At 43.3% G+C, this 17257-nt stretch overlaps 1 protein-coding gene across 3 annotated transcripts in view; it reads left to right on the top strand.

Moving 5' to 3' along the window:
• The window catches only part of HCN4 (hyperpolarization activated cyclic nucleotide gated potassium channel 4), a 337366-nt gene that overhangs the window by 263261 nt on the left and 56848 nt on the right, over nucleotides 1-17257 (top strand). For all 3 annotated transcript variants that reach the window (XM_029575658.1, XM_029575659.1, XM_029575660.1), the window contains exon 5: nucleotides 16192-16338. In XM_029575658.1, coding sequence (XP_029431518.1) covers nucleotides 16192-16338 — 147 coding nt within the window. The remainder of the gene's footprint in view (nucleotides 1-16191; nucleotides 16339-17257) is intronic.

A 17257-nucleotide genomic window follows, 5' to 3' on the forward strand; every position in this document is an offset into this window, starting at 1 on the left:
GAAGTACTGGCAATAGGCGGAATATAAATCAAATAAATAAATTAAAATGCCATGCTGGGTCAGATCAAGGTCTACTGAACCCTGCATCCCGTCTCTGAAAGTGGCCAGTCAGGGTCGCAAGTACTCAACAGATCCTAAAGGAGATTTATTTCTTGTTAATCATTCCCAGGGATAGCAATATCTTTTTCTAGTCTTCCTGGAAAATAATGGTTTATGGATTTTTCCTGCAAGAACTTGTCTAAACCTTTTTTAAACCTGCCATGCTAGCTACCTTTATCACATATTCCACTGAGTGAAAAAGTACTTTCTATGATTTGTTTTAAATCTGCTGGCTGTTAACTTCATTGAGTTTCGACATGTTTTAGTATTATTTGGAAGGATAAATAAACATTTTTTATTTTCCCGATCTACTCCACTCATGATTTTATAAACTTTTATTCTGTCCCCTCAGCCATTTCTTTTTGAAGCTGAAGAGTCGTAACCTGTGTAGTGTCTCATTATAGGAGAATCATTCCACCCCCTTTGTCTATTGTGAGCACGGGAATGCTGTCACTTTGCTCAAGAGAGTGAGCCCTTAGACCACGGCACAACCTCAGGGTGAGGCTCCAAGGTGCATATCATGAGAGGCGAGCATATCTGGGCACGAGCTGGACTTGGAACATAGCTTGAATTTGGAATGTAGCTTACTCAGGCCTCCGCTGAACCTGCACGCACTGGAGTGAGACCCAGCAACCCAATGCTGGTCTCTGGGGTAGCCCTCTGGCCACTCGACAGCCCTTTTGAACCTGTCGCTTAAGAATGGCTTGTGCATCAGGACAGACTGAGGTTGAGAACACAAGACAAAAACATGACAAAGGCTTGGACTTGACTCTAAAGATTCTTGGCAAAAGGACATGATGAAAGTACAGAAGACTTGGAACATGGACAAAGACTCATGCTCATGTTCAAATGAGCTCTGAGCTTCAGCGCACCCTACACAGCCCGAGGGCTGCTTGCAGACCACGCCATCCCACTGCACACCCTACACAACCTGTGGGCTGGTCATGGATCATGCCGGGGGCAGTGCAGGCTCTGGCCTGAGACTGCAACATAGACGAAAGCGAGAACATCCCTTGGAACATGGCTTGGACAAGGAACATTGCTTGAAACAAGAAACAGGGAGATCTGCTGGCTGGACAAGCTCCACGAGACTGGAACTAAGAACATGACTTGGAACTCTAAAACAAGGATGGACTCAGAGGACTTGACCCAGTGAAGACAGACTTTGAGACAGGCCTTGTGCCAGGAGGCACCCTATACAACCTGCTGTGGGCTGGTCATGGACCATGTCGCTGGCATGCCTGGAGGAAGGCATGAGAGAATCTGGAAGGCAGAACTTGGAACCAAGGACTGAAACATCTGGAACTTGATTGAAGACTTGGATGAGGCAAAGATTCAGAAGACTTGGACGAGGAACCAACAAGAAACCAGAACATAGAACAGGCAACATGAAGGAGCTCCCACGAAGAAAAAGAAACAGAAGACCTTGAAGAAGCGAAGACTCCTGGAACAAACAGATAGCACAGGAACTCCAGGAGCAAGGCAACTCCTTGCAAAGGCAAAGCTGAACTGGCAGAGAAGCCCTTTTATAGAGCTGCAGGCGTAACATCATCAGAAAGGGCCACAGGGCTTTTCCTGACGTGGGACCTTTAAATTCCTGGCAGAAGTGCGCATGCGCGCCTAGAGGACATCAGGTGAAGGATGAAGTCGACAGCAGTGTTGGTGGCTTTCCAGCCATGATGGAATACCAGCGGGCAATGCTGAACTGTGGGACGTCAGTGGCCCGGGCCACGAAGAGAACAATGACGGCAACACACAGCTGCGAAGAAGCAGCAGGCAGAATGCCAGGCTGCATCAGTAGTGTCTTCCAGCTGCATGAAGAGGACTATGTTGGCAGCGCTGGACAGCCACCTGGCCACAGAGATGGAATGGCACCATCTGGGCCCAGTGGCATCTCCTGCCATGGACAGTAGAGCAACGTTGAGGGTGAGTGAGCCCCTTGCGAACCTGACTGTGGGCGGCAAACACAACATTATCATTTTTCCTTTGCATTTTTCCTAGTTTTGCTGTGACTTTCTTGAGATGAGGTGATCGTAACTGCACACAATACTCAAGATGTGGTTGCAACATAGCTCAATAATAAAAGTAATATGATAGTTTCCATTTTATTGTCCATTCTGTTTTGGATCATTCCTTATTCTATTTGCTTTTTCAAATGCCGCCACATATTTATTTATTAAGATCTTTTATATTCCGTTTATATCAAAATTTTGTGCTATTGAACTGAGGATTTCAATGTAGTGTCCACAAAGACTCTTAAGTTTCTTTTCCTGGGTAGTGACTCCAGTTCGGATCCCAATATCGTGTACCTGTAGTTGTTTCCCTGTGTGCATCACCTTGCATTTGTCCACATTAAATTTATTCTGCAATTCAGATGCTCAGTCTCCTAGTTTTGCATAGTCCTTCTGCAGTTCTTCACAATTTACTGCTGTTTTCAGAGTTTTGAATAATTTCTTATCATCTGCAAATTTGATCACCTCACTCGTTCTCTTTTCCAGATCATTTATGAATATGTGAAAACAGCACAGTTTCCAGTATTGATCCCTGTGGTACTCCACTAATGACCTGTCTTCTTTTGGAAAACAGACCATTTAGTCTTACCCGCCATTTCCTCCATTTCCTGTGTTTTAATCAGCAACCAAAACAAAAATGAGGCACTGCCTCTTTTCCCATGACTCTTTAATTTCCTGAAGAGTCTCATATGGAGGATTTTGTCAAATGCCTTCTAAAAATGCAAATGCACTAAATCAACCGGGTCACCTTTGACATATTTGTTTATATCTTCAAAAAATTCTAAAAGATTAGTAAAACAAGACTTCCCTTACAAAAACCTTTTTGACTCTTTCCCATTAAGCCATGTGATTTTGTTTTTAAAAATAGCTTTTACCATTTTGTCCAACATTAAAATCAGGCTCACCATTCACCTGGATCACCTTTGAAGCCCTTTTTAAAAGTCACATTGGCCACCTTCCAGTCTTCAGGAATCATGGCTGTTTCTAGTAACAGGTTAGCAATTTCATGTTTTAGTTCTTTTAGAACTCTGGGGTGGTTGCCATCCAGTCCCAGTGATTTGATACTCTATATAGTTTTTCAAGCTGATCTATTAACATCCTCCATTGTCACCAGATATTTATTACTTTAGTTGCTCAGAATATCCACCTTTAAAGAATGTTTCATATATGGGTATGTTCTCAACATTCTACTCTACAGAACGAGGCAAAGAATGCCTTCATTTTTTTCCTATTTCCTTGTCCTTCATGAGCACCCCTTTTTACGCCTCAGTCATCTAGTGGCCCAACTGACTCCCTCACAAACCTTTTGCTTCAAATGTACTTGAAAAAGTTCTTATAAATTTTTGCTTCTCTGGCAAGCTTCATCTCAAATTCTCTCTTGACCTGTTATATATCCAACTTGCCAGTACTTATGCTCTTCACTATGCATAAAATATATGATTTTAGAACGCTTTCATTCGTATTTAAATAAAAATCTTTTTCTACCTATGCTGTTTTTCTTTAATCCTGCCTCCTTCATTTTGATATTTCCTCTGTTTTTCCAGTCACTTCTTACTATTTTCCTCCTCTATCTCTTCCTCCCCTTCACTCACTACATCTTTCATTTTTCACTCTTCTAGCTCCCCCTTCCGTCATATTCTTCTATCCCCCTTTCCCATCTCCCCATTTTTTTACCCCACTGGTCCTTCCAGCCCTCCATTTCACTTTCCTCTGATTTATCAACCTCCCCCTCCAGACCTCTCTTCCATCTCATCCAGCCTCCCTACTCCTCTCCCAACCCTCTATCTTCCACTCTATACCTTGTTGCACCCCAGCCCATCTTCCTCTACTTACCTCCTAGGCACCTCTTGATCTCCCATTACCTCATAAGAACATAAGCTATGCCATTCTGGGTCAGTCCAAGGGTCCATCAAGCCCAGTATCCTGTTTCCAACAGTGGCCAAGCCAAGTCACAAGTACCTGGCAAGTACCCAAACATTAGATAGATCACAAGCTACTATTGCTTATTAATTACCATAATAGCAGTTTATGGATTTAACCTCTAGGAACGTATCCAAACCTTTTTTTAAACCCAATAACACTAACTGCTGAAACCACATCCCCTGGCAATGAATTCCAGAGTTTAACTGGATTTGTATTAAATAAGCTACTTGCTAACTTCATGAAGTGCCCCTTAGTCCTTCTATTATCTGAGAGAGTAAATAACTGATTTACATTAACTTGTTCGTCCTTTCATGATTTTGTAGACTGCTATCATATCTCCCCCTCAGTTGTCTCTTCTCCAAACCAAACAGCCCTAAGTTCTTTAGCCTTTCCTCATAGGACAGCCATTCCATGCCCCATATCATTTTGGACACCTTTCTTTGCACTTTCTCCAGAGCAACTATATCCTTTTTGAGATGCAGTGACAAGAATTGCACACAGTATTCAAGGTGCGGTCTCACAATGGAGCGATACAGAGTCATTATGACATCCTCTGTTTTATTTTTCATTCCCTTCCTAATAATTCCTAACATTCTGTTTGATTTTTATGATCGCCACAGCACACTGGGCCGAAGAGTTCAATGTATTATCCACTATGAAGCCTAGATCTCTTTCCTGGGTGGTAACTCCTAAGGTAGAACCTAACATTGTGTAACTACAGCAAGGGTTATTTTTCCCTATATGCATCACTTTGCACTTGCCCACATTAAACTTCATCTGCCATTTGAAAGCCCAATCTTCCAGTCTCACTAGGTCCTCCTGCAATTCATCACAATCTGCTTGAGATTTAACTGCTCTGCATAATTTTGTGTTGTCTGTAAATTTGATCACCTCACTCGTCGTACCCCTTTCCAGATCATTTATAAATATATTAAAAAGCAATGATCCAAGTACAGATCCCTGAGGCACTCCACTGTTTACCTTTTTCCACTATGAAAACAGACAATTTAATCCTACTCTCTGTTTCTTGTCTTTTAACCAACTTGCAATCCACAAAAGGACATCGCCTCCTATCCCATGACTTTTTAGTTTTGTTAGAAGCCTCTTATGCGGGACCTTGTCAAATGCCTTCTGGAAATCAAAATTATACCACATCTACCGGTTCACCTTTGTCCACATGTTTATTCACCCCTTCAAAAAATGTAGGAAATTTGTGAGGCAAGACTTCCCTTGGGTAAATCCATGTTGGCAGTGTCCCAACAAACCATGTCTATCTAAATGTTTTGTGATTTTATTCTTTATAACAGTTTCCACGATTTTTCCCAGCACTGAAGTCAGACTCACCAGTCTATAGTTTCCCGGATCACCTCTGGATCCCTTTCTAAATATAGGGATTACATTGGCCATCTTCCCCATCCCCAGACTCCATCTCCCTTTTGAGATTTCCTATTTGTATTCTTTCCCAAGCTCCATATCCTCTTGCTCTCTCATTAACATTTCCTTCAATAGTCTTGAAATCACTGTGAAACTGGGTGATGTAATAAATCAGACCAAAGAATAGCCATAGATATTGTGCAATGGCGACACCAGATGGCTGAACTTTGTGGCTCATGCCCTGGTTCATGTTCCCTAGATGAGGATTATCAATGCGATGCTAAGTGAGTTGGGAGGGGATATAAAACAGGGGAAAACTGCACGTAATTATGCATGAAGACTCATGGCATCATAGTCCAGTAGAAGCTGATTTCAGCTGAGCTGCAAGCCCAAAGAAGAAACTCTGGTGCAACTCTCCCAAAAAAGAAAACAAACCCAAGCTGACCTATTACATATAAGAACATAAGAAATTGCTATGCTGGGTCAGACCAAGGATCCATCAAGCCCAGCTTCCTGTTTCCAACAGAGGCCAAACCAGGCCACAAGAACCTGGCAAGTACCCAAACACTAAGAAGATCCCATACTGGAGAAAAAAAAAAGTAGATGCTCCACTTCATAGCAAAAATGTCTGCTAGACATATTCCAACTTTAAAGCCCTGGTTCATCCATTAAATTTATTAGAAATATCCATGAGAAATGAATATCCCTACTAATGATGAATCAAGCTTTATGAATGGAACTGTGGAGTTTTTAGCAATTTTGGCCTCTGCTTATCCTCCTTACCTTCCCCCCTTGGATATACTAGCAACATCCTTGAACTTGAACCCCTCGGGCTGCTGCAAATTACATTGGTCTAAAGGTGCTCAGCAATTATAAGGAGCAATGGTTTCCAGTTAACACAAGCTAATGCAGTCTCTGAGAATACAGCGTGCAGGGCTGCACATTAGCCAGGCCCATTCATGCATGCGTGGTCTGTGCTGTTTAAGTTCTGCAGAATAAATAAGTATTCTCCCATTCAATTATTCACTCCAACCCCTGATTATCCAATTTGCTAAATGTAGGCTACAGTTTAGCTTTCCTGTTGTCTGGTCTCAGCTGCTTTTCCAGTTTTCTTGTAGTGAGTAATATCAGAGGGAGTGGGAAGGGGGTGAGAATGACAGCATGAAAGATAGAGACGGAGAGGCAGACAAAACAGAGGGAGGGAGACAGGAAAAGAGCACAGGAGAGTGAGAGAGAAAGAAAGACACATACTGACTGGCTCTATGCCGATTACAAATTGCAATGTATGGCTTTGCCTTTCTTTCTGCCTGCAAACATTTCTCCCTATATAGGAGTGATATATTGACTCTCTGGGATTGTGTTTGGTCTTATCTAAAATTGATTAATATCAAATTATGTTTCAACATGTTTTCAAAACTAGATAGCCCCTCAGAAAAAAAAGTCAAAGCTTAATTGACCCTGCAATGCATAGATTAGTCCTCATAACAGCTTTCAACTTTTTAAATCTAAAGACTCAGGTTTCCAACAATGCTTGAACACACAACTCATTACCAAGCTGATGCAGAAAGGTGTGTTCAGCAGAACGCAGTTTTACCTGCATTTAAAAGCACATTTTCTGCTCGCAAAACTTACTCCCAATGCAGCAATGAGTTTTGCGTGCAGAAAATGTGCCTTCCAAAATGGGAGCGCTGCTTAGCGCCCTGGCATGGAAATCCCATGCAAATGAGGGCATTAAGAAGTCCTCCCCGATGCCGAGGTGCATTGGCCCAACTTGGATTTTCTTAGTGCTGGAAACTTAACTCCAAGTCAGAGATGTAGCTAAGTTTTCAGCGCTACTGCACTGGCATTTAAAATCCGAATAAAAGGAGGAAAAATGACAAAAAAATAAGTCTGGAACACTTAGCCAGATAAGTACTGATTTATCTGGTTATCTGGCTGTGGATTGGCCTATCGGGGCTTCGATCATGCTCTGGTGGGCCGGGCACATTGATCACAAGATGAAAGGTGGGAGCATGACTGCTGTATTGTTGCTTGCTTTGTCCTCGTGCTTTGGTGAGCAAAGAGCCTAAAGAAGCTGCTAGCAGCCAACGGAGGAGGAGGAGAGGATATGAGCCACTGCCAGAACCTAGGCTGCAGGAGAAGAGAAGAGACGAAGGAGAAGACGAGCAATATGGCAGCGGGCCGTGGCCAGAGGCCAGGCCAACGGAGAAGAGGAGCAACGTGACGGCAGATGCTGGGCTGGCAGGGCCAAAGTAGAAGAGAAGCAATTTGGCAGTGGACCCGAAAGAGAAGAGAAGCGATGTGGCACAGTCCGCCGCCGGAGGCCAGGCTGGCGGGGGCCGAAGGAGAAGAGGAGCAATGGGCAGCAGGCCAGCGCTAGAGGTGGGGGCCGAAGGAAAGGAGGAGCAAAGTGGCTGTGGGTCACCAGAGGCCAGGCCAGAGGGCCAGAAGGAAATGCAAAGATGCATCAACAAACCATCGAGGCTGAACAATGAGTAGAGGCACAATTGTATGAGAGAGTTTGGGAGTTTGTCTGTGTGTGTGCCTGTGAGAGAGAGAGAGAGATAGATTGGGAGCATGCTTTGTGTGTGTGTGTGTGTGTGTGCGTACCTGTGAAACAGAGAGATTGGGAGCCTGCATGTGTGTGTGTGCCTGTGAAAGAGAGAATGAGAGATTGGGAGCCTGCTTGTGTGTAAGTGTGTGCCCTTGAAAGAAAAAAATGAGAGACTGGGAGCCTGCATATGTGTGCATGTATGAAAAAGAGAAAGAGAGATTGGAAGCCTGCGTGTATGTGTGCCTGTAAAAGAGAGAAAGAGATTGGGAGCCTGCATATGTGTGCGCGTGTGAAAAAGAGAAAGAGATATTGGAAGCCTGCGTGTATGTGTGCCTGTAACAGAGAGAAAGAGTTTGGGAGCCTGCTTTTGTGTATGTGTGTGTGCCCTTGAAAGAAAAAAATGAGAGATTGGGAGCCTGCGTGCGTGTGTGTGTGCACCTGTGAAAGAGAGATTTGGAGTTTGTATGTGTGTGCGAGTGTCAAAAAGGGAAAGAGAGATTGGGAGCCTGCGTGCATGCGTGTGTGTGTGTGTGCGCGCACGCGCACCTGTGAAAGAGAGCTTGGGAGTCTGCTTCTGTGTATGCATATTAAAGAGTGTATGCATACATGTATGGGTTTGTGTGAAAGAGGGAGGAAGGAAAAGGTTTGTGCACCTCCCTCTCTCTCCTGCTAATAATCCAAGACAATCTTGGGATCTCTGGAAATCAAATGTTCCCAGGTATGGAGAGCAATGGATTTGTTTTTTATCCTTATTAGTTTTAATTATTGGGTGTTATTTATGTCTTCCAAACACCAATAATAATATTTGAAAATAGTAAATTTAAAAATAAAATGTATGGGGTCCATATTCAACCCATGAATGGCCCGGCAAGTTAGCCGGATAAACTTATCCTGCACTGCTGAATATACCTCACTATCTCAACATTCTACTCTGTACAGAATGAGGCAAAGAATTCCTTCATTTTTTTTCCTATTTCCTTGCCCTTCATGAGCACCCCTTTTTACGCCTCAGTTATCTAGTGGCCCAACTGACTCCCTCACAAACCTTTTGCTTCAAATGTACTTGAAAAGTTCTTATAAATTTTTGCTTCTCTGGCAAGCTTCATCTCAAATTCTCTCTTGACCTGTTATATATCCAACTTGCCAGTACTTATGCTCTTCACTATGCATAAAATATATGATTTTAGAAAGCTTTCATTCGTATTTAAATAAAAATCTTTTTCTACCTATGCTGTTTTTCTTTAATCTTGCCTCCTTCATTTTGATATTTCCAAGTCACTTCTTACTATTTTTCTCCTCTATCTCTTCCTCCCCTTCACTCACTACATCTTTCATTTTTCACTCTTCTAGCTCCTCCTTCCATCATATTCTTCTATCCCCCTTTCCCATCTCCCCGTTTTTTTACCCCACTGGTCCTTCCAGCCCTCCATTTCACTTTCCTCTGATTTATCAACCTCCCCCTCCAGACCTCTCTTCCATCTCATCCAGCCTCCCTACTCCTCTCCCAACCCTCTATCTTCCACTCTATACCTTGTTGCTGCAGCAGTCAAAAAAGCAAACAGAATGTTAGGAATTATTAGGAAGGGAATGGTGGTGAATAAAACTGAAAATATCATAATGCCTCTGTATCGCTCCATGGTGAGACCACACCTTGAGTACTGTGTACAGTTCTGGTCACCGCATCTCAAAAAAGATATAGGTGCACTGGAGAAGGTACAGAGAAGGGTGACCAAAATGATAAAGGGGATGGACAGCTCCCCTATGAGGAAAGGCTGAACAGGCCATTCAGCTTGGAGAAGAGATGGCTGTTGGGGGATATGATAGAGGTCTTTAAAATCTTGAGAGGTCTAGAACAGGTAGATGTAAATCAGTTTACACTTTCAGATAATAGAAGGACTAGGGGTTACTCCATGAATTTAGCAAGTAGCACATTTAAAACTAATCAGAGAAAATTATTTTTCACTCAATGCACAATTAAGCTCTGGAATTTGTTGCCCGAGGAGGTGGTTAGTACAGTTAGTGTAGCTGGGTTTAAAAAATGTTTGGATAAGTTCTTGGAGGAGAAGTCCATTAACTGTTATTAATCAAGTTGACTTGGGGAATGGCCTGTGCCTCTACTGGCATCAGTAGCATGGGATCTTCTTAGTGTTTGGGTACTTGCCAGATTCTTGTAGCCTGGTTTGGCCACTGTTGGAAACAGAATGGCTGGGCTTGATGGACCCTTGGTCTGACCCATGAGGACTGGTGATATTTCTGTTTTTCTCTTGTTACACTGCATACAGAGTTTGGCTTGTTGTGGTTTCCATTTCAGTTTTTCTCTGCATGTTTTCTATTTATACTTTATGGTCTCTTTATTATGTATTTTGTGAGCGTCTATATATTCTGCATGCGTGAATGAGGTGAGGTATTCTGTAGCAGCCTGGCTTGTTCTGGCTTCCTAATAGGATGTGTACTGGTGTATTAGAGCCTGGTGTAATATTTGCAGTGTTGCCTTTTCATAGGTAGGATTGTTACTGTTCGAGTGCTAGCAGTTGGTGCTGTTTTGAATGCAAGGTTTACTATTTTGTAATTGTAATTTTTTACTCATGCATTCCCAGGGCCAAGCCCACACCAAACGCACGTTACCATAGGTCTCATACGATAGATTTCCAAATGTCGGGGAGGTTTTGTTGTTTTTTTTTACAGGGTTTTCTGGTTGTTACTACAGCAGTGCTAATAAATACAGTATCCATGCTGTAACTGATATTTTTACTTCAGAAAGTCCTTTTTCATGTAACATCTATTATAAAAGCATAATTTTTAATTGTTTGTGGAGTGGGTGCAACTGAGGAGGGGGGTGGGGTGCGAGTCTGCAAGGTTTGCCTAGGGTGCCCAATGCCCATACACTGGCCCTAGGGAAGGGTGGAAAGTATGATTGGTTGGAAGATGAGAGGTGGGGAAGGGGGATAAGCAGGATTTGGGGATGAGGGGTTTTCAAGAGAACAAGAAAAGATGCAGCTGTGGAGAGGAAGGACAAGGGGGCCAGACAGCTGGAGGTAAAAGGAGCAACAAGAGGGGAGATATAGAGGATTGAGAGGGAGAAATAAAGGGGAGAGTTGGAGAGGTGTAGGACTGGCACAGAGAACTGGAGGGAGAGAAGAGGGGGATGAAATCTAGATGAGTGGATAGGGAGGCAGAGATAAAGAAAAGGGGGAAGGTCGCTATTAGACAGAGATTTGGAGGGGAACTGAAGAAGATAAGAGGAGAGAGCTGAAACAGAAAACGAACAGGAGACCCTATAAAGGAATTAGGAGGCCAAGAAGAGGAAAGCAGTATAAAGAGATGAGGACCGAAGTGATTAGAAAAAGAAAAGTCCAGACAGCAAGGGTAGAAAAAAGCATTTTATATTTGGTTTAGTGAATGGACTGTGTCAACTTTGCACAATGCAGAAGGAAATGTATTTCTGTTTCTCTTTTTCTGGTGTTGCACGGCATGCAGAGTCTGGCTTCTTGGGGTTTCCAGTTCAGTTTTTGAATGAAGGCTCATGATGGCACCAGGATCCCTGCACTGATTCTGATTGAGCTGGAAGCCTAAAGGAGCAGGAGGAAACTGCTGGGTCAAAATGAAAATGAAAGCCCCTTACATTTAACAGACTCTCCCAGCTCCTGGTGTTTAATGTTGTGTTCAGGGTGAGGGTGCACTTTTTCACTTGGGCCGTAGGTGCCCAATGGCCTGGCCACAAATCTGCCTGGCTCCGTGTGAGAAAGCAGAATGCCATCTGGAGCCGTGCTGTCGTGGGCCGGGTTCTCCCCAGTCTCTGCTCAAGCGGTGATGCATAGAGTTTTGGCCAGGGCTTATTTTCCTTTTTTCTTAAGCCCCGGAGAAGACAGGCAATGCGGATCACTTCTGGTCACCTCCCCCCCCCCCCCCCCATCTCCCCTGGCAGAGCAGAGCCTAAGGAATCATAAAAGCAGCAGACTGTGTCGTACAGACAATGAGCACCTGCTGGAGTAGGGGGGGGGGGGCCTGAGAAATGGAGGCAAGCTACTGTCACAGAAAGGGAGGGGGTGAACCCGAAGGGGATGCCAGTGAGGTGATCTGTCTGAGGTGACTGGGCTGAGCTCCTAGAGGGGCAGCTGGCTGCGGCAGTGCTTGGACAGGGAGGCACTCACTGAGTGAGTACAAGAGCAGCAGCACAACAGCACAGTGTGTGTGGGTGCGTCTGAGGCTCTGGCTGGCGGTGCGGTTGCCTCATTACTTGGCAACTGGTTCAGAAGCTGATTGGTTGGCAGGAGACTTTAACACCAGACCAGGAATCTAGGATATACGACGGATGTAACCAGCCGATTGCATGGGGATTGCAGCTCCGTTTCTCACCCCTGGTTTAGGAAGTGCTGTACTTAGTTTTTTAGGGGAAAGGTGAAATTTGTGTTGGAGATTTTGTGTCTCAATTCTGTCAGGCTCTAGGTCACATGATGTACTTCTCAATGATTAGCTCAGTGTGCTTTTGGGAGCTGTTGAAGCAACTGAAGCACAGATACCTTGTGGGCTGGTTTTGAAAAAATGCCCCGGGCAGATATTTGCCTGCAGTCCGCCCCTGTTCACTTCTACTTAGCCAGACAAGTTAGTACTTATCTGGCTAAGTGGAGGTGGAGTAACCACGGCCTCATAGCCAAATAGATCCGTACTTTTCCGGCCAATTGACGGAGGCTGCCACATAGCTGGATAAGAACCCTTTCCTATCAGCCATAACACCCCCCTCTTCCTCAGTTAAAATGTGGCTTTGTTCAGCCCATGCCAAATGCACATTTTCCTTGCTTTATTTAAACTCCTGATGCATTAGCATGGCAGTAGCTTACTGCATTAAGGGCTTAAAAAAAAATCCAGGCGCACAGGTTCTTAATGCGCAGATTACTGCATCGGCCTGTATAGTCAGCCCCATGTGCCACTGGATTAGTGGACCCTGTGTGCAGCTGAACTCAGTGCAAGAGCAGGAAAGGTCCTAAATGCAGTCAAATATGGGGAAAATCATTCTGTACTATAGGATGTGCTTTCTGTTACTAGAATATCAGAAATATCTGTGGGATTATGAGACAGATGACTGGAGTCTCATTAAAAAAAAATAAAAATTAATTGAATAATTACAATATTCATCGTAGGATGCTAGAGTTCTTGGATGGCTCCATGTTGTCATGAAAAGGCTGAGTCAGTTCTGGTTTTTGGCTTATTCAGTCTCTAGGCCTGAAGTCTTCCTTTTCTTATAAAAACTGGAACTAGAAGGCCAAAGAGGTAATGGGACAAACATGGACTGGTACAGCCTGTCCAAGATGGCCCAATACCATCTGGTAACCCTAAAAATGCCTTTCCTCCAAACAGCAGCTCCATGCACTATACCTCTTTTCAGAAACAGCGACAGCCACCTCCGGGATGTAATGTATGATAACTTTCTGAAGTGGCTGATACAATGTGTGATGAGCAAAATGATTATTGCCAGTTAAATTACATAATCTGAGATGCAGAGATGCAGGCCTCATGCTGAGAAAGTTAGAAGTGTGCCAAAAAACAAAATTGTGCACAGGAGCATATCTCTGCAGGCCTGGACTAAATGCTCACAAAACAGTTCATTCCAGATATTCTTCTATGGACAGGGCCTGTTGAAGAGACCTTGTGTTACCCAGAATATTTCAGATTAAATAACTGCTTTCTCCTGTTCACGCTGTTCAAATGTTGGTGCAGGACTTGGTCTGTGTCAGGATACATGAGCTGAGGTCTGTGTGATGTCCTGCTGAGCAGGTCAACGTTAAAACTAAGTAATAGGACTATAGAGCGTGAGGATGGCCTCAGCCTTGCATCTTTAGATTTCAAGTAGCGATATTGGTTCTGCAAAAATGGCTTTATTGCAGGTTGCGATACCATTTATAGGCCAGCATAAGAATTATCAAAAATGTTAACTGCAGGAGCTTTTGAGAACACCTAGATCTCTTCTTCACGTCTGGTGTTGGTCCTTTGAAAGATATTATGGCCTGCAAACAAAATTGCCGTACATGTGAAACACTAATTTCTCAGAGTGAATCTAATGCAAGTGCATGGTAGGTGTGTACTTTTGAAAATGTTAGCTATTTTTACCTTATGATCAATACAATGTAAAAATGGGACCTTCTTATATGCATAGAACTAATTTTGCTTGTGTATTCAGAATGCGTAGACTGAAAGGGCACAAATGAAACTATTCTTAGGACAGGATTCTACAAAGCATCAGGAAAACAAAATGCATTATCAGTAAAGTCTGTCTAACATTGCTCATGAAGAAAAAATGGTAAAAATATTCAAATGTGATTTTTTTTTTTTGTTAACTAATGCATCTGGCCTATTGTCATTTTTAAAATATTTTGTATGCCTACAGTAAAAAAAAACACACTTTCATATGTTTACATTACAAAAATGTGAAGTAACAGAATCCCATGAAATTGTATGGAGTACATTAAGCATCCTAGGAATTAATTAGCCAAAAATCAGGCATCTTGCAGTCACTCAGCAACCTTATCTCTGAGAAGGTTATTAATGCTAGGGGATGCCTGTGCTGAAGGATAAAATTTCTATTATGAACCTGCTTAGTGTTGTTGGTTTTTTGTTTTTTTTTAAATTGCTCCTGAAAAGGTTTTAAGATATTTTTGGTGGTTCAGAATATTACTGGAAATGTAGATTGATAGTAGTGGGTATCTTCAAGGCGGCCATTAATGCCTGTCAGCTTGGCCAACCAGCAGGCTCCATGACCACATGAACGTTTCATCAGGTCTGCAATTCAGTAGGAAAGAGAGGATCACCCGTTCTGTACCCACTAATAGTCTAAGACATGCCTTTTACTGAGTCAAGCAATAGGCATTGTGCTGCCATATGGGACTCATTACAAAAGGCACACAGCACAGGACCCTGAGGGTCAATGACTTGCTGTGACCTGTAAACAATAAAGAGAATAACTGGAGCACATTAGCTCAAGATGGGAAGGCAAACTCCACTTATCAAATAAACAAAAGACATAGACACACACTGCCATGTTAGATGCATACTGCCACACGTAGACGCATGCCACCACCTACGTATATGCTTACAAGCATAAATATACCCACGGACACGCAGTTATGAATGTGTACATGCTGACCTGCACAGATATACCCACTGTCATATGCAGAATGATACACACATGCTGCAACATACACTTTCAAGAATATATACACTAAGATGTGCAGACATATACCAGGGGCCCGGCCATGGGTGGACCTTGCAACCTCATCCCCTCACTTTTGGCTCAGACCCCCCATCCCTAGCAGCAGGGCGATATCCCATCTGAGTCAGCCCCTACAGGGGCAGTGGTTTAGAGGGCCCGGAGGCACTGGAATCACCGCCAGTCCATGATCCTCTTCATTTTAAGTGGATTAACTTAATGGGGAAATACCGCTGCCCTTGTTTAGACATATAAAAGTTTGAGGCCATCAAAGTCTGTCTGTCTTACTTTTGGCAGGTGGCTATCCCCCTCTCTCTCAGTCCCTTGAAAGGTTAGGAAAGTCTGAGCTGGATGGAAGGTTGGAAAGCTATTTACATAATTGTTCTTCCGCATCCTGAGAAATTTACCATCGTATAAAGTAGATGCCTTAACCAGAGAGGGAGGGTGCGAAACACCAGAGAGAGGGCAGGGAGATTGACGAGACAGGAGATAGCATGGCGCCAAGAAGTAGAAGGATTTGTAGCCAAAGCCTTGAAGACCCAAAATAGGATGGGATAAGGCAGCAGCAGCAGCAGGGGCTGACCATAGTGCCCACCCATATTGACCTTGGGCCCCCCTAAAAACTCAGTTCTAGCTACGCCCCTGACATAGCCACATGTTATGCATACAGGCAGAGAACATTCAAGCACGCACAGAAACACAAACACAGGAAACTACACAAAAATGTGCTCTCTAGTGTTCTCAAATAATTTGTGAAAGTTGGTAAGGAACATATTCTCAATAATGCAAGCAGTCTCTCTAGGCCTCATTGTGTTGATCTCCCAGAGAGGCCCAGATCACATTACACTAGGAAGGAAGGCAGATCATCAGGGCTGGATCCAAATCTAACAGTGGGATGGAATAGTCATGTTGACACCACTGATTAATGGCCCCAGTTGGGAAAAAAAAGCAATCTTTTTATAATAATTCAGGAATAAAGCATGTCTGCGTTTATAACTGACTTTCTTCTTTTTGAATTTATTTTGAAGTACAAACAAGTGGAGCAGTACATGTCCTTCCATAAGTTGCCGGCAGACATGCGCCAGCGCATCCATGACTACTATGAGCACCGCTATCAAGGCAAGATGTTTGATGAAGAAAGCATCCTAGGGGAGCTGAGCGAGCCCCTTCGCGAGGTGAGGAACAAACCTTTTTATTGCTGAAATAAAGTCAACTTGTCACAAAGAGCAAGCATATCTTGCTAGCCAGATCCTGGTCTAGTTGCTGACTCTACTGTTCCGATTGGACCAACAGCTTCATATATCAACAAATAGACTTTAATGTATGTAATGACCGAAAGGACATATAGGTTTTGGTGACCATGCACTCTGCCCCTTCATCCTTTCACTTAACAACTGTGAAAGAAAACACTTGCCTGATAATACAACCTTCAAGTTACTTATATATAAACCCCTCCTGGGTACCTCTTGCCTCACTCTTTTTGCCACCAATGAGGTTCTCTGATGGGGGGGAGGGTAAAAGATTATCCTGCAACACCCTAGGCATTTGACTGTGTTCCTAGATTTCAATAAAGAGTGCACATAGTGGTAGTGTTCCAAAAATAAACTTCTTTCTTTGAAACTCTTTAACATGAATTACTTAGCATCTGGAATATTGGTTTGGTGTAGCATCCATACAGAGGGTTCTGAACCTGCTCTGCACGCCCACCAGATATCCTCTCTCTTCTTTCCTGGAATTTAGGTTCTCCTAGGATGAGGCCATCTGGCTTTCCTCTCCCTAGGAACAACTGGCTGTACTTTTCATCCAGTGCTTGGTCTGGACTGCACAATATTAATTCAGGCCTGATATTCCCTTTTCCATTAACATCCCAACGTGGAGTACAATACAAGTTAAGTTAGACATAATACAAAATCAACATAGCTGTCAAGACTACAATAAATTAGAAAACAATCTATAAGAATAAATCAGTCAATACATTAAAACAGTGTTTCCCAATGTTTTCATGCCCAATGCACATCTACGTTAACAAAATGTTGTGTGACACACCAGCCTCCGAGGTGCAGGCAGTTTAACACCTGGAGAGGACTCATATGG

This window comes from Rhinatrema bivittatum, chromosome 13, assembly GCF_901001135.1.
Source record: "Rhinatrema bivittatum chromosome 13, aRhiBiv1.1, whole genome shotgun sequence".
Classification (NCBI taxonomy): domain Eukaryota; kingdom Metazoa; phylum Chordata; class Amphibia; order Gymnophiona; family Rhinatrematidae; genus Rhinatrema; species Rhinatrema bivittatum.